The sequence below is a fragment of the Ceratotherium simum genome, chromosome 35 (genome assembly GCF_057802395.1).
Source record: "Ceratotherium simum simum isolate JZ-2026a chromosome 35, ASM5780239v1, whole genome shotgun sequence".
Taxonomy (NCBI): domain Eukaryota; kingdom Metazoa; phylum Chordata; class Mammalia; order Perissodactyla; family Rhinocerotidae; genus Ceratotherium; species Ceratotherium simum.
Window position 1 is genome coordinate 7,569,168 of NC_141934.1, and position 26,565 is coordinate 7,595,732.

Consider the following 26,565-nt stretch of genomic DNA (forward strand, 5'->3'; position numbering starts at 1 on the left):
CTCTGAATGACAATCCTTCCTTCTTATCCCCACAGTTCTTCATCCTCCAGGCTCTGGTTCCCAGGCAGCAGCTGTCAGCGTTCAGACGACCCCTCAGAATGTGCCCAGCCGGTCAGGCCTGCCCCACATGCACTCCCAGTTGGAGCACCGCCCCAACCAGAGGAGCAGCTCCCCAGTGGGCCTCGCCAAATGGTTTGGCTCAGATGTGCTACAGCAGCCCCTGCCCTCCATGCCGGCCAAAGTCATCAGTGTAGATGAATTGGAATACCGACAGTGAGCAGGGCAGGCAGGCTCACCTAAGCCTAGACCTGTGGCGGCACCCTGGACAGGATTCTGCTTCCTCATCTCGGGTTGGTTTACGGGCTTCTACTTTGGAGCACTCTGCGAAGCTTTTGAGGGGGGGGGCCAGGCACCTGGTGTGGTCCGTATTATGACGGAAGGATCTTAACCAATCGAGTGGAGCCTACGTGGTCTAAATACAGGATGCACAGTGTGGTCAATCCTGGAAACAGTCTTTCTTTGTTTGTAAGATATGTGAATGAAGTGTTGGTGTCTTCACCAAGAGGTGGCACCTAAGGGTTCTGAGGAAATAAATGTATAGACCCTTATGTACAGACCTGTGTATAAACAACTTTTGTATATACATATAGGATAGCTTTTTGGAACTTATACAGCTGTACATAAAAGTAGCTGATATTAGTTGAGCCTGTGTCAACAGTTTGGATTTTTTTCACTTGTACATTTGGGACTTTTTTCTTTGGTTGATTAAAGCTGCATATGCTAAGTGTGTGAATGAAGTGAATGGCACTGTTGTGTTTATTTCTTCTTGAATCCCTTCCTCCTTGTTTCCAACCAGCTGTCCCATGAGGCTCAGTAGGTTCCCTAAGGGAAATAATCTCAAGTTTTAATTTTTCTTTAAAACTCATGGAATTGAACTCTTTATATCTCATCTAGAAGGAGGAAGCAATGGCCTTCTTTCTTGAGCCTTAAAGACCCCAATAGCCCAGTAGAGGCTGGGCTCACCCTATATGCAGCCTTGTGGCTAATACCAGATTATAGTATGCAGTTTCTAAGATTAAACCCACCTAGTGAAAACAATTCATTAGGTAATCATGTACATGGTATTTTCTCCTAAACAAATCCACGTTTACTGGGGCAAAAGTCAGCTAGTTTGTTGGCATCCTATTCTCTAGCTCATAGTCCCCTATAGGGAAAAATGGGGCCTCAGAGTTCTGATTCAATCCATTAAAATCTAATTTTTTCCATATAGAACTTCCCTCAAGACTGATACCTGTGTTAACTGATTCCTTGTATTTGGTATCTCATTTCTCAGCTCACAATTATTTTCATTATTCACCTTAACTATATGCACAGCATTGAAGAAGAGGATTCTATCAGAATACTATAGCTGTGGCCTTGAGTCCCCTTTACTAACTGAAGGTTTTCCAGTCCACTGATCTGAATTGACAATACTTATTTCTCAAGCTCTTCACTTTGCCCAAATTCTCAATACTTGTCCATTTAGGGCCATGAAAGCTACTTTGACTTGATGCTAGAGGCCAAATAATGAGGCCATTTTGATTCACAGGTGAAGGGCAAGGTGGTTGGATTTTGACAGCAAGGGTAAAAACAGCCTGAGTCTTTGAGTGTCAGGGGTGTTGCCAGTAAACCTGGAGCTGCCCACCCTGCCCTTCCAGATACACAAGAAAGCAGGTCATCTTTCAACAAAACCTGCCTTTGTGCAGTGAGCATGAGGTCTGTCTCTTCCCTCCCCCACAGTGGGATTTGCTCGCCAAGTGATTCTTCAGCTTCAGAAATAGATCCTATGTTTAGAATTCTTGCAAATGCTTTGTTTCCACAGGTAAAGCTAGAAAGCAGTCTCAACAATGGCAGAACATAGAGGCTTGAATCCAGTTCCACCTTTCCTGTGTCCACTTGCACTTCTTCTTCATATTGAACCAACAGTTGTAGGTGTAAGGTGGGGAGGAGTGGGTTGGAGCTGCCAGTGAAGGCTTCTTTTTCAGGCTAGAAACTAGTAGGACAGAAATGAACAAGTGTAGGCACCAAGCAAAGGGCAAAGCCATCAGCCAGTGATTAGTGAGATGGAGCCAGAAGGAAATAAAGGAGTGTTGCCAAGAATAGCACAGCAGAAGCTAGATGGGCAGATTTTAAAACTATTTTGGTATATGGGAAGGGGTAGAGGCAAAAGAGGATGCTAATGCAGTCTTCTAGGAGCTAAGAGCCTGATAATAGGGTAAGGGCAGAAGGAAGTGATGTCTCACCTAACAAGAGATGTCTCACATGGAGTAACTTTTGGGAAATCTAGCAGGCATGAGACAAGTTTAGAAGAAATCACCAGGGCTGGGAAAATGTGCAAAATAAAGTTTAAAGAGAAGCTAAGGAGGTAGGTGGCCTCCTCAAACTGAAACAGCAGAGGGCCGCAGAGAACCTCATGGAAGACCTACCTTTAAGGAGGTGGGGTCAGAGAGAAGAGGAAAGAACAGTGCCTCCTAAAGGAAGCAGTTGAGCAGCCAGTACTTGGAAAGTCAGTGGTAATAAATGAGAAGTGGGAAAAAAATGGAGAGTACAGCCAGGCCTTCTTTCAAGAGATAGATAGCTATTGAGTGTCTTATAAGCTAGGCTCTATTAAGATGGAAGGAAGGGCAGGTCCACTGGCCCTTCTTTGTAAATGAAAGAGACGAGCACCAACAATCCAGCAATGAAGATAACTTACAGGAGTAAACTGTGGTTCTTCAATAAGTCTATTCCCTTTACCAACAACTGATTCAAGAATGGGCACATGACCCAATGTAGGCCATGAGACACAAGGACAAATTGGCTGGGCAGCTTCTGGGAAACGGCTTCCCAAGATGGTAAGATTTAGCCCTCTTTATTATCGTCTGGATGCTGATGTAAAGCCTGGGACTGCAGCAGACGTTCTGTAACTGAGGAGCCAGCTGCCCAACAAAGCCAACAAACTGCAAGGGACAGAGCAGCTTGATGAAAAGACTTCGGAGCCTCGAAGACCTAACAGCTGCCACAAGCCCACCTGAGCTCCAGACAACTTACATAAGAGACCAAGTTTCCTTTCATTTCAGCTGGTTAAATTAGTGTTTGCTGTTAAATACAGCTAAAAGCATTTTAACTAATTAATGGCACAAGACAGTAGGTCTGCTTAGTTGTGCTAAAAAAAAAAAAAGATCACTAAAGAAACAGAGTATGTAACAGCACACGAAATTCAAGCCATGCTGTGACAGCCAAACCACTATAGTCTTGGGAGTGCATGGAGAGAAAGTCTTTAGCTGTAGAAATGCCCCTCCTTGGCAGCCCTACCCAGACAGCATTCCTAACTCAAAATTGTACCCCTCTACCTGAACTCCCAAGTCTGAGCCCAAAAGGAAGAGAAAGGAAAGGTAGGGTAATGCTCTCCTCAAGCACCAGGAGACCACCAATGGAGGGGAGGGTGTTGAATGATGGAAGCAAGACCTATTCAAACCACATCCTGAGGCCTTGGACGAACTGGATTTCAGAAACCTCTCTCCAACATCCTGGCAGTGCTAAACTCATGCTCATGAAAGTGAATTTGGATGTGAGGATTCCCCCAAAACCCAATATATGCTCTGGCTGGAGAGCAAACCTTGCTGGAAATCCCATAGCTCAGAAAGCCAATGTCTCTCTGAAGAGTTGGGGCAAGCTCTATAGATTATGGCCTCTATCATGAATGCACCAGTGATATCAAGGTCTATATCCTGGCAAAGTGACTAGGATATCAAGCCTAAGGGGCTTATTTCCTGGGTCTGGGGACAGTGTAAGCCCAAGATCCAGGAAGACTATCAGAGGGAAACAACTGTCGCTAAGATAGCAGGAGTAACAAGTACTGGAAAAGTCTGAGTATGTGGATAATCCCCCATCTCCATCCCTCTAGCTCTAGCTCATTTCATCTAAAATCAAACTTGGGCTTCCTGCAAATCTGTTTCCCTTCCTGATTTTCTCAGAGACTACCCTTCTCCATCATCCCTGTAACCCATACTGAAATAATCTTTGACTTCTCTTCTTCCAAAAAACAAGTCAGTCAGTTACCAAGTTTAGATTTCTCTTCTGCACCTATATGCCCACACCCTCCCTCTGCCCATATTCTCACTAGCCCAGTCCACTGCACAAAGATTTTTGCCAATAAATTCCCATTATCAGGGTAATCCTTTTATTTATTTTTTGTGAGGAAGACTGGCCCTGGGCTAATATTCATGCCCATCTTCCTCTACTTTATATGGGACCCCGCCACAGCATGGCCTGACAAGCGGTGCGTTGGTGCGTGCCTGGGATCCGAACCGGGGGCCGCCAGCAGCAGAGTGCACACACTTAACCGCTACGCCACGGGGCCAGCCCAGAGTAATCCTTTTAAATTCCCTTATTTCCAGCCCCAAACCTCTGATTATGCCCTTAGTACCTTCTCAAATAGTCCTGACCCCACCTCTCCTCCTAACCTAACCTCCCACCTCAATACATACACATGTGTATACACAAACCTGCTCTGATTACACTGGTTTCCTCACTTCAATGTTCTGCCTCCATGCCTTTGCCCGGGTTATGAGGTTGAGGGTAGGACTGCCATGGGGGTTGAAGTAGAAAGGCTGGGCTACGGAAGACACTTAATGGCCCAGCAGGCAGCATTGTTCAGCTCAACATTCAGCCCAACACAGAAATACAGCTGTGCTGACTAGGGCAGGCAAGGAGCCCAGGTAAAGGAAAGGGACCAGTGGCAACAGCAGCCAACAATGACCAAGTACTTTTACGCCAGATACTGTGCTAAGCATCTCCCTTAATACTAACAATCTCCACTCTAGAAGGTAAGTGCTATTACTATCGCCATGTTACATGAGAAAACTGAGGCTTAAAGAGGTTAAGTAATTTATGTAGGGTTCCACAGCTAATTAGAGGTAGGCCTGCAATTCAAACTCCGATGTGCCTGGTCAGGGTAACTGCCACACTACACAACCTCCCAAATGGGCTAGACTCGCAGGGAATAATCAGTTAACTTACATCAAGCCCTTCCTTTCTCCAGTATCATCTGGGAAAGACCACTTGAAAGGACTGAAAGCCACATCCAGTTGGAAGAGTTTCCCATGACTAAACATCAAATAAAATGTTGCAGTCACATTTTTATCTGTTTCACACTCAGGACCAAGCTCCCAAGTACCCCTTTTGCAGCTGTCTCACTGTACATACCCATTTCATTCAGCCCATTCCAAAACAAATTCTGACAATGACACGTGAACTGCACATAGCCAGCTGGCCTACCAGGTCCTTTATGCAGTTCAACATACAAGGTGACACCAAGTTAATACAAGCGAAGTTCCAGTTTGGGTGCCTCTATCTCCCTCCCCTGAATCCCGATCCAGTGGCTGCCAAAGCCAGAGGGGTTTGGGGTAGAGTGCTTGGCCGTGCGGAAAGCTGCTGTGGTTGGCCCGGCAGATGCAGAAGGGGAAGGTTTCACTTCTTCACAATCTGAATGACATCCTCGTCCTCCAACGTATGGTCTTTACCCACTTTTTGAGGATTATGTTTCACAGAGAGACCCCAGACCAGTGCGCTGTATGGAAGGGAAAAAAGATTAGTCAGTGTAAATAATCACCTAGCTTCTGCCCTATCTACCTGGGTACCACCTTTCTGCTCAGACTTAGCATTCCAGTTCTTAAGAGCCACAGGCCTGCAACATCCAGGGTCCCCTCTCCCCAGTCACAGACCACAGTCAAAGCCCAGGGCTTCAGCTTCCCCAGCACTGTGGCAAATTAAAAGGAGAAAGCATGCGTTACAGAGAAACACCTTGAAATAATTCAGATTGGAAATTGATTCTTACAGATAAAATGTCATTTATAGATTGTTACAGAATACTATTTTTTATTGGGTCTACTGATACCACCAGTGGGTACTGAGGCCTCCCTCCTCAGCCATGCTAGGAAAACTCTCCCTCCCTTTCAAGAAACCATACTGATATGTGGTCAAGGACACATATCTTCATGGAATATATGAAGGTAATTTTTATCCGTGGGCCTTCAATACTAAGAATATGTTGTGCTGATGGAAATTAGTGAACAAGACACTGAGACTTGCCTCACAGAGGCTAAGAACTATGCACCAAGGGGTAGAAAACGATGGCCATGTTATTATTATATTGTCTTGCACCAAAACTTCTTTAAAAATCTATATTCCAAACAGAAATCACAAGACTTCACTTTTTAAAAAACAAATAAACAAATAACAAGAACAGATATAACAGCATCAGTAAAACAAATACAGTCATGTGTCACTTAACTAGGATACATTCTGAGAAATGCGTCGTTTGGCGATTTCGTCATTGTGCGAACATCGCCAACTGTACTTACACAAACCTAGATAGTACAGCCTACTACACACCTAGGCTATATGGTCTAAACTTATAGGACTACTGTCCAAAATGCAGTCCATTGTTGACCGGAACGTCGTTATGCAGCGCATGACTATATATATAAAAATTTTCAAATGCACTAACAAGCAAGATAAATGCAAGGTGACCATTTTGCTATCTTAAACTAGAAAATTAGTTTTTAGCAGTCGTACTCAACACCTGCAGTAAAGACAGCGCCTCCTAGTCTGTTGATGGCAACGTAAACACGTTCAGTCCTTTTGGAAAGCAATGCAGCCAAACATATCAAAAGCCATATAATCATTAATCCTACTTCTAGATTAAAGAAATAAAAAGGGAAAGGTGTGTGGATGAAGACTAAAAAACTACATAAAGTAGCAAAACATAGGAAAAACATGCTTATAAAAATGACATATATCAATCTTGTTTTTTTTTTTGTGAGGAAGATCAGCGCTGAGCTAACATCCATGCCAATCCTCCTCTTTTTGCCGAGGAAGACCAGCTTTGAGCTAACATCTATTGCCAATCATCCTCCTTTCCCCCCCCCCCCAAAGCCCCAGTAGGTAGTTGTATGTCATAGTTGCACATCCTTCTAGTTGCTGTATGTGGGACGCGGCCTCAGCGTGGCCGGAGAAGAGGTGCCTCGGTGTGCGCCCGGGATCCGAACCCCGGGCCACCAGTAGCCGAGCGCAGGCACTTAACCGCTAAGCCACGGGGCCAGCCCTGAATCTTGTAACAATGGAAAACATTTACATGGTAAATGATCAAAGGATGTGTGCACGTGGTCAAGGACACAATGAGAACAGAAAAGGGACAAATGTTATAATTAGTAGGCATACAGCTGAATTTTTTTCTACTACTAAGATGGCTAAAATGCTATCTGTGCAATAATTAAAAACAAAAACAGGTAAATAGTAACCAAATAAAATTCTATTTGCTTTGAAGCATCTCTTCTCCAAAATATTTTCCTCGCCTTTCATTTAATTCCCCAGTTAATCTTAGTTCTAGAGGCTTTGAACAGAGTTCTGCTACCACGGACGGCACGCGCTATACAGAAATCTATGAAGCTTGAAAAAAGAAAATGTCTAACTTTTCCCAAGACTCTCCTTCACTAATTCAAGTATGTGCCAAAATGTAATGGTTTGAGAATCATGGAAATTAGCACCTACATGTGGAATATAGTTATTTTAGATAAAAGGAATGTGAAGCTTAAAAGACTTCACTCTTTCAGTATTCTTAGGATCAGAAACAAGTATTTTTAAAAAGTCACTGTTTCTATGCTTTCCTGACTTTCTACAATTATTTTCTATTTTCTTTTGTTTTTAAAACAATTTTTTAAGTTTCAGCCTGTAAAGATGAAAAGAGCTATTCAGAAATACTATAATCCAGTTAGTTAAAATATTTCTCACAGGATTATAGGTTGCAACTCTAAACTACTTTATATACACACTAGAATTAAATAAGTAAGTACATTATAGATAATTGCAGCCAGGTTTCTCACAGTTGGAGAAAGAAGTTAAAAATTAAAAAAAGGGGAAGGCTAAAATGAACCCTGTGGTGTTGAACTGGAATCAGTGGTAACAGTATAAACTCATGGTTTTTAAGATAGATAAGGATGGATGGACAGATGAATTAGATAAATAGGACAAGAGCTATAGAAGAAATAAAGATATGTTTGTAAGCATGGGTTAGTATCTACACACTTATTTCCTAGCTCTGCCTGCTGAGAGGGCCTACAAGCAATGATAGTCCACTTTTAACAATGAGCAAACCTAGCATACAGATCTTGTAAACCAGGGCTTCCTGGAGAAGCGACTGATTCCAGGGCTGGTGCAGGGAAAAGCACTAGGAATGAGGAATATCCATTAGTGCCAATAAGTAAGGAAATGCTTAAAAAAAAAGGTGGCAGCTTATCAAAAGAACACAGGAGCCAATCTGAAGGAGTTCCTAATGGCCAAAGCTGGAACAAGCTAAGCAACAAAACAATGATAATATCGGATTATAGCCCATGGAATAAATATCCAAGGGTTCATACTGATATAAATAAATTATGGATTAAATTAATAAAGAGGGGAGAAGTAATAGCTCTAACTCACAGTAAAATTTGAATAAATAAGTGTAAAGCAACAGAGGGAAATAAAGAATCATCACTAGGCTTGGGGTCGGCCCGGTGGTATAGTGGTCAGGTTCGCACACTCCACCTTGGCAACCCGGGGTTCACAGGTTCAGATCCTGGGCGTGGACCTGTGCACCACTCATCAAGCCATGCTGTGGTGGCATCCCATATACAAAATAGAGGAAAATGGGCACAGATGTTAGCTCAGCGCAATCTTCCTTAGCAAAAACAGGAAGATTGGCAATGGATGTTAGCTCATGGCCAATCTTCCTCACCAAAAAAAAGAATCATCATTAGGCAAACAACACAGCAATAAGTGTTGCAGACAAGCTCCACACATAGATGCTAAAATCAGCAGGCAAGTTTGAAGAGAAACAGGATTTGCATAGTCTCAAAGCTATCTCCCTCAAGATATTTATCAAACACAAAGAGAAAAATAGTATCTTTACAGCGGAGAAACCCAGCCAACACCAACTTGACCAAGTGATCAAAGTAAACATCATCAATAAAACATACCAACATCATGAATCCTGTGATATGATGCACCAAGGACACATCATCATTTTTGTGCTATTCTTACCAAATACGCGTAATCTCATTTCAATTATGAGAGAACACTGGACAGACCCAAAGTGAAGGACATTCTACAAAAACAATGATCAGTACTCTTCAAAAGTATCAAGGCGATCAAGACAGTGAAAGACTAAGGAAATATTACTGGGAGAATGGAACACTGGAAGACTAAGGAGAAGTACCAACTAAATGCCATGTAGATTCCTGAGACACAAACAGGACATTGGTAGAAAAGGTATTAAAATTCAAATAAGATCTATAGTTTAGTTAATAATATTGTACCAGTGCTAATTCCTGTTCTTGGTAACTACTATGGTTATGTGAGCTGATAATGTTAGAAGAAGTGGGTGAGGGACATAAGGAAACTCTCTGTACTATTTTTGCAACTTTTCTGTAAGTCTAAAATTAGTTCAAAATAAGATGTTAAAAAAATTTTTTTCAGCCTGTATCAGCAGTGAAAAGTATGAGAAAGAGATTAGGAGGGATTTACCCACGCTCAAAGTTTAGAGGTGGACTCAGTACCCAGTGGAGACCAGTATAATGCTGGCAGGAAGAATTAACATTTGTGTTTGCCACAAAGAGAAAGTCAGAGCCCTTTGTACTGTCAGCCCTCTCAACCTGAAGAGGCTTCTACAGCTCTTCCTGCTCCAACTTGGCATGGTTTTAAGAAAATACTACAAAGTTCTTATCAAGCAAGCCTCCCTCATGCCTAATTTCTTTAATGCTATCCTAAGAATTGCTAGTTGGTGGAATCACCAGCTCACAGGGAAAAGAAGGCACCACATGCTCATGATACTTACTATTTAAATTCCTTGATAAGATTTTTGTGAATCTTCATACAGAAATCCTCCACTGTGGTCCTGGAGAAAGGAAGCACCACTGGGGATGTGTAATCTGGCAACTGTCCTTTGGGTTTGGTGTAACTAGAAGAGAGAAGAAGCAGAGGCTGCCTACTTCTTGGAATGTTTCATGTGTTGAATGCAAATCAACCCTCCATCACCCCTGAGAAGATAAGACCCAGATTATCTCCAACTTGAGGTAGAACTGCCCTCAATATGGCCTAGCAGATGATAGGAATTAATTTACAGTTCTGGGTTGGTTAACAATAGGGTACGTTCTGAGAAATGCATTGTTAAGCCACTTCGTCATTGTGCAAACAATCATAGAGTGTACTTACACAAACCTAGATAGTATAGCCTACTACACTTCTAGGCTATATGGTACTAATCTTATGGGACCACTGTCATATCTGTGGTCCGTCGTCGACCAAAATGTCATTATGCAGTGCATGGCTGTATTTGTATCTCCAAAACAGACAGATTATGTTAGTGAGCTCCAGAGGGTATCATTTTAGTCAGTCTGGTTTAATTCCCATAGCAATATTATCCTGTCCACTAAGACTTACATTCTCACTAATTTCAGATAGTCCCAGATCTTTTCCAACAGGTCATCAAAATTCCAGCGGTGATGGGCAGAGATGGGTACACAGTGAGGCACCTTATAGATGATATCCAATTCCTCAATGGAGATCTGATCAATCTTATTTAACACATAGATACAGGGGATATAAACTCTACAGAAGCAGAAGAAAAACAGGATATTAGTCTGGAGCTGTTGACAAGACTGTCAGTCTGATTATTAGCACCCCCTCACCCCGGACCCAAAATTAGAGACTGTCAAAGAGGCAGATCAGCCAAAAAAAAAAGCTGCCTACCAAAATAAGGTAGAACACCCCAAAAGTGAACTAAGGGTTAAGAAGTAACAAGCTTAGGCCCTAGTTAGCCCAGTCATGTAGGTAATTTCTGAGAGAACATGCTGTGGTGGAAAGAACACAAGCTTTGGAGTCACAAAGACTGAACCTACTACCAGCTCTGTCACTTTCTAGATATGTTCCTGGGCAATTTTCAGAATAGATTTCCCACAAAGTTATTTATGAATTGTAAGAATATATTTCTAATAATGTATTTCATGATAATTTTTAAAGAATTAAAAAAAATTTTTTTAACACAATATCTAGCAATGTCACAACCCTAATGTCCAATCAATATGGCAGCTAAGGTTACTAATAATTAGGCAAGCTACAACTTCTCAGATTTCAATTGCCTCACTTATAAAATGCCTAACTCAAAGCACTGGCTTTTGTTTGTTTTCAAATGAGGATCAAACAGATACATACAACAAATAGGAACAAATGAACAGGAAAGCAACTAGAAAATATTATATCCAAATGCCAGAAATAATTTTAACAGTGGTTTCAATTATTATTTAATTTCAAATATTAATAAGAGTAATATTTCATGGAATAGGGTTTTAGCTATGTACCCTAAGGTTACCCTTAGAGAAAACAGACATAGCCTCGCCTGCTCTAAATTCTGTAGGACAGCTTACAGGATTTCTCAGACGGATTAATTCTTGGAAAGCAGACTGAGAACCTACAAACTCTCTTCAACCATCATATGACACACAGCTTAGGGGATAGCCTTGTTCACAGCAAGTAACTGGAATGGGGAATTTGACCATCATAATCAAATTTCAGAGCAAAGAAAAATGTTAGAAATCAAGACCAACCCTTCATTTCATAGCTAAAGAAACCAAGGCCCATTATTATTTGAAATAGCAGCACAACTGGAATTAGAATCAATGTCTGCCAGATTCACAATCAAATGCTGTTCCCATTACAAGGCTTCAAAAATTCGAACTCGGGCATGAGACTGCACACTCGATCAGTACCTATTTCCTTCCACCACATCAATGAGGTCATCCGCTGTGGCATCACTACGCAGAGTCACGTCAGCATTATGAATTTTGTATTCAGCCAGGATGCTCTTCACAGTTTCAGCATCCAGCTCACTCTGAGGGCACTGAATAGGCATAGAAGACAATGACTGGTTAAAGAACAAAAAAACTCTCCCAAGAGTATGTATTAATGTACCTGCATAATCCTAGATAAGGTGCAAACTCATTCTAAAGACTGTTATCCTGGATGAAGAGTAGTTGACTTTTAGCAGGAAATATTTAAAAACTAAAAACCATTCCAAACTCAAAAGAAGGTGCTATGAGCTGAACTGTGTCCCTAGCCCCCACCCAAATTCATATGTTGAAGTCCTAACCCCAGTATCTCAGAATGTGACTGTTTGGAAACAGGGTCTTTAAAGAGGCAATTAAGTTAAAATGAGGTCATATGGGTGGGCCCTAATCCAATGTAACTGGTATCCTTACAAGAAAAGGAGATTAGGACACAGACACACAGAGGGATGACCATGTGAAGACACAGGGAGAAAACAGCCATCTACAAGCCAAGGAGAGAGGCCTGAGAAGAAACCAATCCTGCTCACACCTTGATCTCACATAGCTAGCCTTTAGAATTAAGAGAAAACAAATTTTTGTGGTTTAAGCCACCCAGTCTATGGTACTTTATTATGGCAGCCTTAGCAAATCAATACAAAAAGAATATTGAATGCTCAAATTCAAACATTATGACAGGACAATGGGAGAGATCTTTTGGGCAGGACAGCTTAAACCTATGCCAGTCATATCCTCTGGACCTTTACAATGTTAAATATTGTATGAAATTCTCAATCATCAATTACATAACTTAGAAGAAGCATTTGACAGAACTGACCACTCCTCCAATCTGAAACACTTTCTTTACTTGGCTTCCAAGATTCCAAACTCTTCTGGTTTTCCTTCTCCTTCTTTGTTTGAGAAGTCTTACTTGCTAATAAGGGGCGGGGGGGGGGGGGGGGGCACGGCGCATGGCCACAACACTCAATCCTTGAACCTCTTTTCTATTTATACTCACTTCCTAATGATCTCAGCTAAGCTCACAGCTTTAAAGTTGATAACCACCAAGGGTATTATGCTAAGTGAAATAAATCAAATGGAGAAAGAAAAACACCATATGATTTCACTTATGTGTGGAATCTAAAAAAAAGAAAACAAACGAACAAACAAAATCAAATTCATAGATACAGAGAACAGATTAGTGGTTACCAGAGGGGAAGGGGGTTTAGGAGTGGGCGAAATGGGTGAAGGGAGTCAAGTGTATGGTGATGGATGGTACTAGACCTGAGGTGATGATCAATTTGTAGTGTATACAGATGTCAAATTATAATGCTGTATATCTGAAACTTAAATAAGAAAAAAAAAGCTGATAACCACCAAATTTATATCTCTAGCCCAGATCATTCCTCATATGCCTATTTGACAGTAACACTTGGATGTCTAATCAGCATCTCAAACTGAAGATACCGATCCTCCCCTCCTCTCCAAACCTATTCCACCCAAAGTCCTACCATGTTAGTAATGACAGTCTATTTTTCAAGCTCAGGACAAAAAACTCAGTCATCTCTTTGTCTCACAAGCCACAGACAATACAGCTATAATTCCTAATAGCTACTTTCAAAATCTTTTCATAATCAACCACTTCTCATCTCTACTGTTATAACCCCGGTCTAAGAAGCCATCACTTCTTGACTGGATTATTCAGTAACCTGTTAAATGATTTCTCTGCTTCTATTCTTAACCCGTTTCAGTCCATTCTCAACAAATAGCCAGAATGACTCCATTAAAACCTAAATCAAATCATGTTTACTCCATAGATTGGAATTCAACCAATAGTTACCCATCTCCTGCAAAGTAAAAGCATATGTGGCCCTATGCCATGACTTGATCTCTCACTACTCTCCTACTTGCTCAGTCTGCTGTCCCTCAAATATGCTAAGGCACGCTCTACCTCAGGGCCTTGCACTTGGGTATTCCCTCTATATGAAATGCTCTTCCTCAAGATATCCATTTGGTTCACTCCTTCAGTAAAGACTTCTCATCAATCTACTTAAAACTGCAACCCTCCCACCAATACTTTCCATCCCATTTCCCTAGCTTACTTTTGTCCTTAGATTTATCGTCTAATATACTATATTCACTCATTAATTCTGTTTGCTACTTTCCCCCATTAGAATATAAGGGCAGGGCTTCTTTCTTTTGTGTGTGAGGAAGAATAGCCCTGAGCTAACATCTGTTGCCAATCCTCCTCTTTTCTTCTGAGGAAGATTGGCCCCGTGCTAACATCTGTGCCCATCTTCCTCTACTTTATATGGGACACCGCCACAGCATGGCTTGAAGCATCAGAGCATGCCAGGGATCCGAACCTGCAAACCCCGGGCCACTGAAGCGGAGCACGCACACTTAACCACTATGCCACTGGGCTAGCACCAAGGGCAGGGGTTTTTGTCTGTTTCCCTCCCTCTTCCATCCCCGCCAGAGCCTAAAACAATGCTTGGCCCATGGTAGGTGCTGTGTAAATCTGTATTGAATGAATGAAAACACATGATATTGGCAGCCATCCACTTCACACAAGCATAAGATTGGTCTATGCCCCCATACCATCCCAAAAAGATAACCCATAAGGGGAAATGAAGTTGCAAACGTAAGTCCGAGACTGACTCTTGTCCTACTCGGTCAGTCGTTACAAGATCATTGTGCTAGCTCAATTAGTGCTGGGAGAAGCCAGGTGATTTCCAAATGTCAATGTCCCTGTACCTCAATCCACTACTCACCACAGTCCCTTGGCAGCCTACCCCATATCACCTTCTCCACTTACAGTGGCTGTGAGATTAATGCCTCCTTTATCCTTCTTCTTAAAGCCAATGTTGGGGGGTTTGCTGTTCAAGCGAATGCCAAAGCCTTCCAGCTCATTTTCAATTATCTTCTTATGTCCCAAGGGTTTCAGGACATCCAGAACAATCAGGATCAAGTTACACGTTCGGGCCACTGAAGAATTGAAAAAATATATATACCCAAGCAAAGCTCATTAAAGATTTAACTAATCCAAATACTCAAAAGTGGGATGGGGGTGGAGCTCCGACGCTTAAAGAGACAAAGGACTTTTTTTATAAATACAAAGACACACATGAAGTTCTTAAGGCTACCAAAGATTTATGCCAGAAGTCAATTTGCAACATATGCCTTGTTTTCTACTAGTGTAAATGTGTCGACTTCTAGATTTCCTAGCAGAGAAACAAGTCAGGATGAAGATACAAACCAGGCAATAACCTAAATCCCTGAAACAGTTTAAAAAGATTTAACACAGTAAGAATTCTAAAAGAATAAGATTATCTGGTTAGCATATTTTTAGTCAACTTTATCGAGGTATAATTTATAAAAAATAAATTGTGCCCATATTAAACATATGGTTTGATGACAAATATACATACCTGTGTAACCACCAAGCAATTGAGATATAGAACATTTCCATCACCTACGAAAGTTCCCTTGTGCCCCTTTGTGATCAATCTTCCCCTTAATTCCCAATCACTGATCTGCTTTCTGTCATCATAGGTTAGTTTGCATTTTTGAGAATTTCATATAAATGGAATCATACAAAATGCAGTCTTTTGTGCCTGGCTCTTCTAATTTAGCATAATGTTTCTGATATTCATTCACGAATGACCTCTAACCTATAATTCTATAAAAAGCTAAATTAATAATTTAATATAAAGGTAGAATAAAAATACTTTCAAACATGAAAAAACAGAAAAATTTATCTATCATTCACCCCTCTTCAGGAATTTACTAAAGAATGTGCTTCAGCAAAACATGAAAATCACCCAACAAAAAGGAAGACACTGAGGGGCCGGCCCAGTGGTGGAGTCGTCAAGTGTGCGCGCTCCGCTGCAGCGGCCAGAGGGTTCGCAGGTTCGGATCCCGGGCACGCACGGACGCACCACTTGTCAAGCCACGTCATGCTGTGGCGGCGTCCCATATAAAGTAGAGGAAGATGGGCACAGATATTAGCCCAGGGCCACTGTTCCTCAGCAAAAAGAGGAGGATTGGTATCTGATGTTAGCTCAGGGCTGGTCTTCCTCACAAAAAAAAAAAAAAAAAAAAAAGGAAGACGCTGACTCTAGCAAATAGGGGATCCCACACAATAACACAGAAGAAAATCTCAGGATGAGAGCCATGCAGAAAGTTTAGAGCCGTCCAGTACAGACTCCACTCGCCACCTGCAGCTATTTAAAGATTTTTTATTTATTTATTTTTTCCCCCCAAAGCCCCAGTAGATAGTTGTATGTCATAGCTGCACATCCTTCAAGTTGCTGTATGTGGGACTCGGCCTCAGGATGGACGGAGAAGTGGTGCCTTGGTGCGCGCCCGGGATCCGAACCTGGGCCACCAGCATCGGAGCGCGCGCCCTTAACCACCAAGCCACGGGGCCGGCCCCACCTGCAGCTATTTAAATTAAAATTAAATAAAATTTAAAATTCAGGTCCTGAATTGCACTAGGCACATTTACAGGGCTCAACAGCCACATACGCTTAGGGCCTACCATATTGTACAGCACAGATTCAGGACATTCCCATTACTGCAGAACATTTCCATTACTGGACAGCACTGGTCTGGAAAGCAACCAATCCAAACTGAAGCACGAAGACACAGGGTATAGGAGGGTAGTGTCAGGGTTGAGGTGAAAGAATGAAATCATTAAGATTGTATGTGGAACTGTATTTAAGAACCTACAAAAATACTGATTGATAGGCATTTGATCTATTGGAACATTTGAAAAATATTAGCAAACATAGAAAAGTAAACAAAACAAAACAGAGCCAACTGTTAACTCCATGAAAAACAAATTTCAAAAACAGATTTCAAGAGAAAAGAAACCAAGTCATAATACACTACTTATCTCAGCATTGAACACAAGTTACATAGTCATTACACAATAATGTAAACCATGACTGATGAGTTAACTAAAAATTGTGATATAACTTCCTCGAAAGAATAGGATGAGAGGTATGGAGAATAAGAGAACTAATTCTCTACCATAACATGAAACCAACGGATGATATGTAAAATTAATTAATCATGAAATAGCAATATAAGCATGATATTTAAAAATCTGAAGCTAAGTAGCAGAAGGAACAGTTGAAGAGTTGACAGCAGTTGCCAATGGGGAATGGCAGTGGAGGTGAGGAGAGGTGGGGTAGCAGATTGCTGCAATTTGATTACTCTTTTATAACATTTTACTTTTTTTTTTCTTTTTTTTTGTGAGGAGATCAGCCCTGTGCCAACATCTGCCAATGCTTTTTTTTTTTTTTTTTTTGTTGCTGAGGAAGACTGGCCCTGGGTTAACATCCGTGCCCAACTTCCTCCACTTTATATGGGACACTGCCACAGCATGGCTTGCCAAGGAGTGCGTCGGTGCACGCCCAGGATCCGAACCGGCGAACCCCGGGCCGCCACAGCGGAGTGCACACACTTAACCACTGGTGCCACTGGGCCGGCCCCCTAACATTTTACTTCAAATAAAAAGAAAAGAAGAAGAAAAGGCATGGGTGGGAGTCAGGAAACCTGAGTTCTAGTTCTGAATAGGCCACAAACAGTGCAACACTGGACCGTAGTGCTTCACTTCCCTTGTCCTTAGTTTCTCCTCAAATGGGGATCTGGACTGTTAATCTCTGAAGTCCCTTCAAGTTCTGATGTTCTACTCCAGTGAGAAGTCAGGTAAAACTATGCCCTTCACTGCAGTATCTTCTCCAAGCCCAACAGTCCCCACCTAAAGGAAGAAGCTCCGGTAAAGGGATGATACCCCGAGATACTGACCCTGGGCCACTCACCTGCAATGACTTGACGGCCTCTACCTTTCCCATCCTTGGCACCCTCAATGATACCTGGGAGATCCAGGAGCTGCAAGATTAACGACACGGGAAAGGAAAGAAAAGGAAAAAATGGTTATAAATCTAAACAGATCAAATAGAATGATTTATTTCTCAAGTATCCAAAACTTAGGAGATCCAAATCCAATCTTCCTTATAAGTGAGTATGTGAATATTAGTTTTATTAAGCATCTACAAATGTCAGCTACAAGCTTTGTATATACTCTATCTAGTTTAAAATGCCTAACAACACTGTGAGATAAGGATATTAGCTGAGGTTCATAGAAGTTAAGTGATTTGCCCAAAGTCACAGTCCTAATAAATCAAGTAAGATTATAATGCACAGTTCTTGGGCCAAATCCGCTATTCTACATTAATATCATTCAATATTCCCCCACTTTTCAGAAGGTTGAGCCTCCACAAAAATTCCTTACTGTATATAACAGCTGGATCTTGACATTCACATGTGATACATACATACATACATACATCACAAATCTCCCAAATTCCTCAATTCACAAAAACTTCTGCAGCCATTCTTAACCAGGCGAGCACATAACAATCACCTGTAAAATCATTAAAAATGCAGATATCTGAGCCCCATCTCTGCAGATTCCGATTTGGAAGGGCCAAAGTAGGGTTCAGATATTGATCTATACTTCAAAAGGCTCCACGGGTGATTCTGATGTGTGTCCCCAATTGAAAATGACTGCTCAATTGCCCAGGAAATGGAGTAAAGTAAAACTTCACAGAAGTCACAGTCTATGTACCTAATGATGAGAACATCAAAACCAACTCGACAGCACACATAATTCACATTCACATCTCAACAAAATTATAAAATATTAGTTATAAGCCCTTAAGAGTCTATTAAAAACAGTTCTGGGCCGGCCCTGTGGCTTAGTGGTGAAGTGTGCGCGCTCCACTGCCGGCAGCCTGGGTTCGGATCCCGGACGCGCACCGACGCACTGCTTCTCCAGCCATGCTGAGGCTGCGTCCCACATACAGCAACTAGAAGTATGTGCAACTATGACATAGAACTATCTACTGGGGCTTTGGGGGAAAAATAAATAATTAAAATTATAAAATAAATAAATAAATAAATAAAAACAGTTCCAAGACAGCATACATAAAATCTGAAAATATCAAGGGTCCACTGTATGGGCAATACTCAATTATCCACATGAATGGACAGGGAACAGAATTGCAGCTCATCAAAACATCATTTAAAACTAGCCTTTGCTATCAGCACATCTGACATTATAGAAATATACTTCACATTAAATAAACCACCATGAAAAAGAACTAATTCAGAAGGTGCTTAGTTCAATTTTTCCATTCAAGAACCTACTGAAAAGCTCCTGCCTATTCCTCACTATATAATGAATAACATTACCTCCACTAAGACTGATACGACACACCAAATTGAGCCACCCTTTCTCTTTCAAAAAAGATAATTTATGTTGAATACACCTGCCTTGACTTGGAAACTTCAGTTATATTTATTTAAAAGACTACATTGGGAGTAATAAGCACACTAGATCTTGATTTCTAAACACCATTCTCCAATAAAAGGAACTAGAGCTCCCTCAGAAATGGATGATTCCAGAGCTGGGGCAGGGAAAATATAAGATTAGCCTGAAACACCATGTGGTGCCAGAAAATAAGGAAGTACTCACAAAAAGATGGGGGCTTATGGAAAGAACACAGGAGCCAAGTTGAAGGAGTTCCTAATGGTCAAAGCTAGAACAATCTGGGTAATAAAGTAATGGTAGTACTGGATTATAACCCATAAAATAAATATCCATTAGCCCACACTGATACAAATTTTTGAATAAATAAATAAATGGGAAAGAAGGAACAGCTGTTTCATACAGTAGAATTCCAATTAATAAATGTAATAAAGAGACAACTAGAGAATCATCATTAGGCAAGAAGCATAATGATAATTTGTTTCGGATAAGACCCACAGATGGATGCTAAAATAACTGGACAAGTTTGAGAAACAGGATTTGCATCTTTTCAAAGCATCTCCCCCAAGATATTTATTAACTACAAAAAGAAAGATTAAAAAAAAAAGATTGAAAAAAAAAGAAATAGGGCCGGCCCAGTGGCGTAGCAGTTAAGTTCGTGTGCTCTGCTGCGGCAGCCTGGAATGACGCACCGCTTGTCAAGCCATGCTGTGGCAGTGTCCGATACAAAGTAGGGGAAGATGGGCACAGATGTTAGCCCAGGGCCAATCTTCCTCAGCAAAAAAAAAGAGGAGGATTGGCAACGGATGTTAGCTCAGGGCTAATCTTCCTCAAAAAAAAAAAAAAGAAAGAAAGATTATAGTTTTACAATAGAGAAACCCTGCAGACACCATTGTAACCAACTGATGGAGGTTAACACCATCAATAAGACATACCGACACCATGAATCCCATAAGATGCACTGAGAAAGACACACCATCATTTCTCTGGTATTCTTGCTAAGAATACATACCTCAGTCAACCATGAGAAAACCGCAGACAAACCCATTCTACATTCTAGAGACATTCTACAAAATAACTGATCAATACTCTCTAAGAGTGTCACGGTCATGAAGGACAGGCCTGAGGAACTATTATAAATGGCAGGAGAATAAGGAGAAAGAATTAAATGGAACATGGGATGATCCCAGATAGAACTTGGAAAAGAATAAAGGATATTGGTGGGAAAACTGGTAAACATTCAAATAAGTTCTATAGTTTAGTGAGTATTACTGCACCAATGTTAATCTATCCCTGATAATTATTCTATGGTTATGTAAGATGTTAACATTAGGGGCAGCAGGGTGAGTGATATAAGAGAACCTCAAAATAATTACGCTGAATTAAAGAAGCCAGCCAAAAAACAAAAAAGAGTACATTTATATTTACAGTCTTATTTACATAAAATTCTTAACATGTAAACTAATCTATAGTGACAAACAGTAGATAAGTGACTGCTTGGAGATGAACGGGACAAGGAAGGACAGGAGGGAAGGGGCATGAAGAAACTTTTGGGGATGATGTGTTCACAATCTGGATTGAGGTGAGGTTTTCACCAGTGTATAGATACATCAAAACTTCCATATACTTTATGTGTAGTTTATTGTACATGAATTGTACCTCAATAAAGATGTTTGAAAAAACAAAGAAAAAGATCCATCATTAGTTGTTCCTAGAAATTAAGTCTAGAGTCTATCTCTTCAGCCCTCCCAAAGGTTTTGTAATCTACTTCTACCACTTAATAAACTCCTTTCTGCTAAAAAAAAAAAAAGTATTCCATCAGCAAAGGCTTTACTGCATACTGAGCCTAAATGATGTTATCAAGAACTCAAAAATCCATCTAAATAATCGAAAACTCCTACATCTGGAATACGACTATAGTGTCAAGTAAAAGATCATCAGAGAGAGGATATTACACTGAAAGAAAAGAGCAAGGGCTTTCTAACTATGACAGTTGAACACAGGTGGGGAAATTTATGAGGCTCCTATAAAGGTAAAAAGTTAAACTTCACTTTTCTTGAGAGGGAAATATTTTTAAAGTTACATTGAACTATTTAAATGCGGCAACTAAACATTCAGTAAAAATAGCCTATGCTGAATTTCATATTACAACCAACTAAGAGATAATAAAAAATATTTCTTTAAATTATGGAATTGTAGGATTTTAAGAACTGGGTGTAAACCTACTTCAAACTCAAACACCCTTAGAGGTTAAAGCAGATAACTTAAATGTTCAAGTCAATTATATATAGGACAACAGGAGTCCCAGGGACCCTGGCAAGGTGAAACCTAAGCCCTATAATTTTTAAAACACTCTATATCCACTCTACAGGCCAATCTTTGCCTATATGATACATCACTTTTCTTTATAACACCCCTGGTTAGTGATGGTTCAGCCACTACTTGAACACCTCCAGACACAGTAATTCATTACCTCAAGAGGTACCATTCCATTTTTAAGCACCATTGCTGTTAAAAAGATCTTCCTTCCTAACAAAAAAAACAGAAATTTCCCTGCTTATAATTCTCATTAAGTGGTTCTAATTTTGTACACCTCCCCCACCAAGTCACAGATAATGAAACCTCTGCCACAAAACAGCCATCTAAAAATATCTGAGGGGCAGTCTTCCTAACCCTGTTAAGCACACCTATTAGTATGCTTACTTAACTTGGTTTCTGGAGAAAGTCAGAAGGGGAGGAAAAACAGGCAGAGGGCATAGGCAGAAAAGAAAGCACTATGCAAAAAAGGAGAAAAAAAAAAAAAGAAGAGAAAACACTGAAAGGCCACGAGAAACTGAAATGAATGAAGGTTTTGTGGGAAAGACATGGAAATAGAGGAGTTAAGAAGCTCTTTATCCTGATAAACTCAGAAGCCTTGAGAAAGGTGTTAATAGCATCCCATCAGGACAGAGGTTACTCTCTGAGCTGCCAAAGGTGTGACTATCAACAAAACTCTGAAACCAGATGGAATCAAGCAGTGGTCCAGATATGAGAAAGTGTCCTCATTCTTGTTACATACATTTGGACCTGGAGTCCCAGAAAGGTACACGGTCCAACACAGTCTCTGCATGGGCACCTAACCAGCAGGAAAAAAAGCCATTGAAAATACCACCAGGACACTGGTCCCTGCCTATTTCAGATTCTATAATAAAGCAGCATGAATGTACCTCACAACTCACTAGCTCAGCAAGCGGGAAAACAAATGCTTACACCAATAGTTCCCAAACGATGTGCCAAGGCACTCTGGGGCACCACGGAGAACTTAGATGTGCCGTTGGATATTCTAAATTTTCAAGGAAAACAGCAATTCTTGATATATGTCAGGCACTGAGGGAACTACTAGCTCCAGGTAGCTCACAATTTCAACATTAGATCCCACCATAGTGCTTTCAATTACATCAGCTCCAAATCTTTGGGAAGTTGGACTTTTCAGCAGTTGCTGTGGTAAAAAATAAGCACTACACAAAAATCAACATGGCAAGGAAACAAATGTGGCACTATCCAACCTGATTCCAAGTCTTGAGAAGTTATGTAGTACCCAACAGTCTTCATATCCCATTAGTAAATAACTGTGGCCATAAGGACATAAATACTTAAGTTGTTTGGACCTATTTAACAAACAGAACCATTACGTTTTTGTTTTTTTTTTTGTTTTGGCCTGGGGCACCATAAAAAATTACTGGGACAAGAAAAGGTGTCATGAAATAATTGTTGAGACACTAAGGGTGATGTGAACCAAGAAAGTTTTGGAACCTCTATCCTAGATTCAAATGGCATGGACTCAGAACCTTGCCTTCTTAGCTGTGCAGCCAACAAGAATATGCTCCATTATATTTTACATACACATTCTTTCATACCCAAGGGGACTCTCCACTTGGGAGCCCTAAATCTATCATCTATCTAAGAAGAACTTCTCAGGACACCAACTTCGTTAGGCTTCACAAACAAGAATTATCTTCTAAAAAGGGTCTGATCATGTTATTTCTTTATTTAAAAGTTTCTGATGGTTCCTAGCTACGTACAAGGTAAAACTCAACTTCTTTAGCAAGCACACAAGGCCCTTCATAATTCAGCTCCAGCCTACCTTCCCAGATTCAGTTTCTACCACCCCATCCCACACCTAAGCTTGCACCACAGCAGGCTGTTCACTGTTACAGCTGCCTGAAATTGTCCTTTACCTTCTCTGGCTAGTGAAATTCTATTTGAACTTCAAGACCCACCTCCATTGTCAATTTCTACAAGAAACGTTTTTTTGTCTTACCAGACCCTCCCCACCATCCTCAGGTAAAAAAGTAGTCCCTTCTTTCTCTGCATTTTCACAGGCACTATCCCACTCTATTATTGTCTTTATATACTGCTCTATCTCCCCCACTAGACAGTGAGGGCCTGGTATATCAAAATCAGGCCTAGCATACAGAGAGCTCCCAATAAGTAATTTTTAAATGAATGAAAGAATGGATTTCCTCCCTTCCTTGGCCTGCAGGCCTGACTCACCTGAATCTTGGCACCTTTGTATCTGATGACACCAGGCACAGTGGTGAGAGTAGTGAACTCATAGGCTGCCACCTCAGAATATACCCCCGCCAGGTTACTGAGCAGTGTTGACTTCCCCACAGATGGAAAACCCACAAACCCAATTCGAGCATCACCTGTCTTGGCCACGTCAAAACCTAAAAACATCAATAAATATCAAAAGAAGAAAGTTATCCCCGGGAGGGCCAAGACTCACGTAATTCCATTCACATTCTGGCTGCCTAGCCCTCTAGGACCTATTGCTCCAACTTTTTACAGTCTACCTCTAGAGTAGAGCACTGTTGTTGTTGTTGTTAGTGCCCTCCAGTAGGTTCCAACTCCTAGCAACCCTGTATACAGCAGAGCGGAACCCTGCCAGGTCTTTCTGCGCCATCCTCTCACCTTCCTGCACTATATCAGACAATGCTTTGCTGCTATTCATGGAGTTCTCGTGGCCAATTTTTTTGGAAGTGAGCGGCCAGCTCCTTCTTCTTAGTCTGGTTTAGTCTGGAAGCTCTGCTGAAACATGTCCACCATAGGAGACCCTGCTGGTATTTGAAATACCTGTGGCATAGCTTTCAGCATCACAGCAACATACAGCAGTTACAGTGTGACAAGAGACAGATAGGTAGTATGGTTCCCCTGACTCAGAAACCAAGTCAGGCAGAAGCGGTGAGAGCACCAAATCTTAACCACTAGACCACCAGGGCTGGCTTAAGCAGACCTTAAGCACATAAAACTCCCCCTACAGCAATTCATAACGTTTAATGGAGTGTTTGATATAAAAAATGTATTTCTCTACCACTTAAAATGCCATAAAAACTATTATATACCTGTCTAGTATCTACAGTATTTAAGGCCCAAATATTAGATAATAATTAATCTAAAAAAAACGGGTTTCTTTTTGTCTTACAAATCCTGGGAACTGCGTGATTGACCAGATTTTCTTTTTTTTTTTCACAATGGCTGCAAACAAGTTCAAAGCCAAATCTGTGGCCCTTCTGTAGGAAGTATACAGCTTTTATGACATGACTTTTGGTCCTAATCTCTCTCAGCTTCAACTTATTCTCCTTAACTTCATTTCCCTTTGCATCAATTTCCTCACCTATTTTTTATCTTGTTGACTGTATATATTTACATATTTCTGTAAGCCAATGTAAATCTATTTTGAATCAGTACAAGATATACATAAATAAAACCCTAGTTCATTTAGACAATATTTATTTGCCTTTGGAACCAGCAGAATAAAATAAACACATTTCAAGAATTTAGGCTTAGGGGCCGGCCCTGTGGCTTAGCGGTTAAGTGCGCACACTCCGCTACTGGCGGCCCGGGGTTCAGATCCCGGGCGCACACCGACACACCACTTCCCCGGCCATGCTGAGGCTGCGTCCCACATACAGCAACTAGAAGGATGTACAACTATGACATACAACTATCTACTGGGGCTTTGGGGAGAAAAAGGGGGAAAAAAAGGAGGAGGATTGGCAATAGATGTTAGCTCAGGGCCGGTCTTCCTCAGCAAAAAGAAGAGGATTGGCATGGATGTTATGTTAGCTCAGGGCTGATCTTCCTCATAAAAAAAAAAAGAATTTAGGCTTAGAAAATACAAATCTATTTTAATAGAAATTTTTAAATTATTTTTAAACCACACACCTGTACTATTTTGATAGAAATTACATATTAAAAAAAAAAAGGTGGATGAAAAACACAAACCTTCTCCTGGCCCACCACCACCACCACCTTTTGGAGTAATGAGTTCTCTGCGAAGCTTAGCAAGGCGAGCCTTCAGCAGCCCTAGGTGGTGTGCTGTGGCCTTGTTCTTTTGAGTCCGAGCCATCTATAAGGAAGGAATCACAGCCATAAATTAGGAGCGTGTCCTGCTAGATAAAATATCCAGAATGAATGCTCCCCCAGCTCTGAGAGAACATGGTTTTTTCCAGGTTCTACTAATGTCAATATACTCATTTTAGTCAGACTTAAAAAAGAGTAAAAATCCATTCTCTCCATCACCCACTCACCTCATTACACAGCAAACAACTGAGGCCCAAAGAGAAGAGACATGACCAAGGTCATTACAATCAGTATCCACGGATTAGACTAAAACTCAGCTACCGATGCCTTCTCTACTGCTTGTACTTGGTGTGCCCCATCTGATACAGGGTCACCACTTTCCCCGATGTGAAAGAGCCCTGAGCGCTTCAGACAACACAATCACAGAATAATCCAACAGCTTCCACAGATGTCAATCTACTTCCAGATCCTATTCCTGAGAGCAATACTCTGGGAAAGGGCGTCATCAAGGTAGAGAATGGGGAAGGGGGGCAGGGGGTCTAGGGATGATAAGGAAAGATACTGAAATACGTGAGCAGGTCAGGGCTGGAGCAGGAGGACAGCATTCACAGAAATGGAAGGAAAGACCGAGATAAACAATGTTCGGACAGGAGTCGAACACTGGAAGGGGGTACCGACTAAGGTGCAGGGGGTGTGGAAGGCCGGCCCGGGCTGAGGGGAGCCGGGGAACGCGGGCCCGCTCCTGACGCGGTTGAAGGAAGTTCAGGCAGGACCGACATCGCCCAATAAAGAACGCTAGGACGGAGAGTGAAGCGCCAGCTGCGCCCATTACCTCGGCTTCGATCTCCGCGATCTTCGCTAAGGTGCTGCTCATGGTGGCGACTCGCGGGGAGCGCAGCAGCCGCCACTCTGACTTGCCGCCGCCGCACACCCGCCGGCTATCCTGCCACCACCACAAGGCGCTGCTGCGGTACGCAACCGCGGTACTTCCTACTTCTCGCG

General features: G+C 41.4%; 2 protein-coding genes across 7 annotated transcripts in view; one reads left to right on the forward strand and one right to left on the reverse strand.

Moving 5' to 3' along the window:
- Positions 1-797, forward strand: part of EIF4ENIF1 (eukaryotic translation initiation factor 4E nuclear import factor 1) — a 43,815-nt gene extending 43,018 nt beyond the window's left edge. For all 6 annotated transcript variants that reach the window (XM_087423942.1, XM_087423943.1, XM_087423941.1 and 3 more), the window contains exon 19: positions 36-797. In XM_087423942.1, coding sequence (XP_087280068.1) covers positions 36-277 — 242 coding nt within the window. In that variant the 3' untranslated portion in view covers positions 278-797. The remainder of the gene's footprint in view (positions 1-35) is intronic.
- Positions 798-5,108: 4,311 nt separating this feature from the next.
- On the reverse strand, positions 5,109-26,565 carry DRG1 (developmentally regulated GTP binding protein 1). Its single transcript, XM_004429752.3, has 9 exons — positions 26,396-26,565; positions 25,486-25,609; positions 23,752-23,927; positions 17,708-17,777; positions 14,695-14,864; positions 11,823-11,953; positions 10,498-10,665; positions 9,893-10,015; positions 5,109-5,590 (listed from the first exon to the last, which is right to left on the reverse strand). The coding sequence occupies exons 1-9, from the start codon at positions 26,435-26,437 to the stop codon at positions 5,491-5,493; spliced, it is 1,104 nt and encodes a 367-aa protein (XP_004429809.1). The 5' UTR covers positions 26,438-26,565; the 3' UTR covers positions 5,109-5,490.

Bases quoted from the DNA above. Each gene is read 5' to 3' on its own strand.
- DRG1 (XM_004429752.3), bottom strand. From the start codon at position 26,437: ATGAGCAGCACCTTAGCGAAGATCGCGGAGATCGAAGCCGAG. The intron at 25,610-26,395 runs GTAATGGGCGCA...CCTTCCTTATAG, and splicing joins TCGCGGAGATCGAAGCCGAG to ATGGCTCGGACTCAAAAGAA. The intron at 14,865-17,707 runs GTGAGTGGCCCA...TCAATTCTTCAG, and splicing joins AGGCCGTCAAGTCATTGCAG to TGGCCCGAACGTGTAACTTG.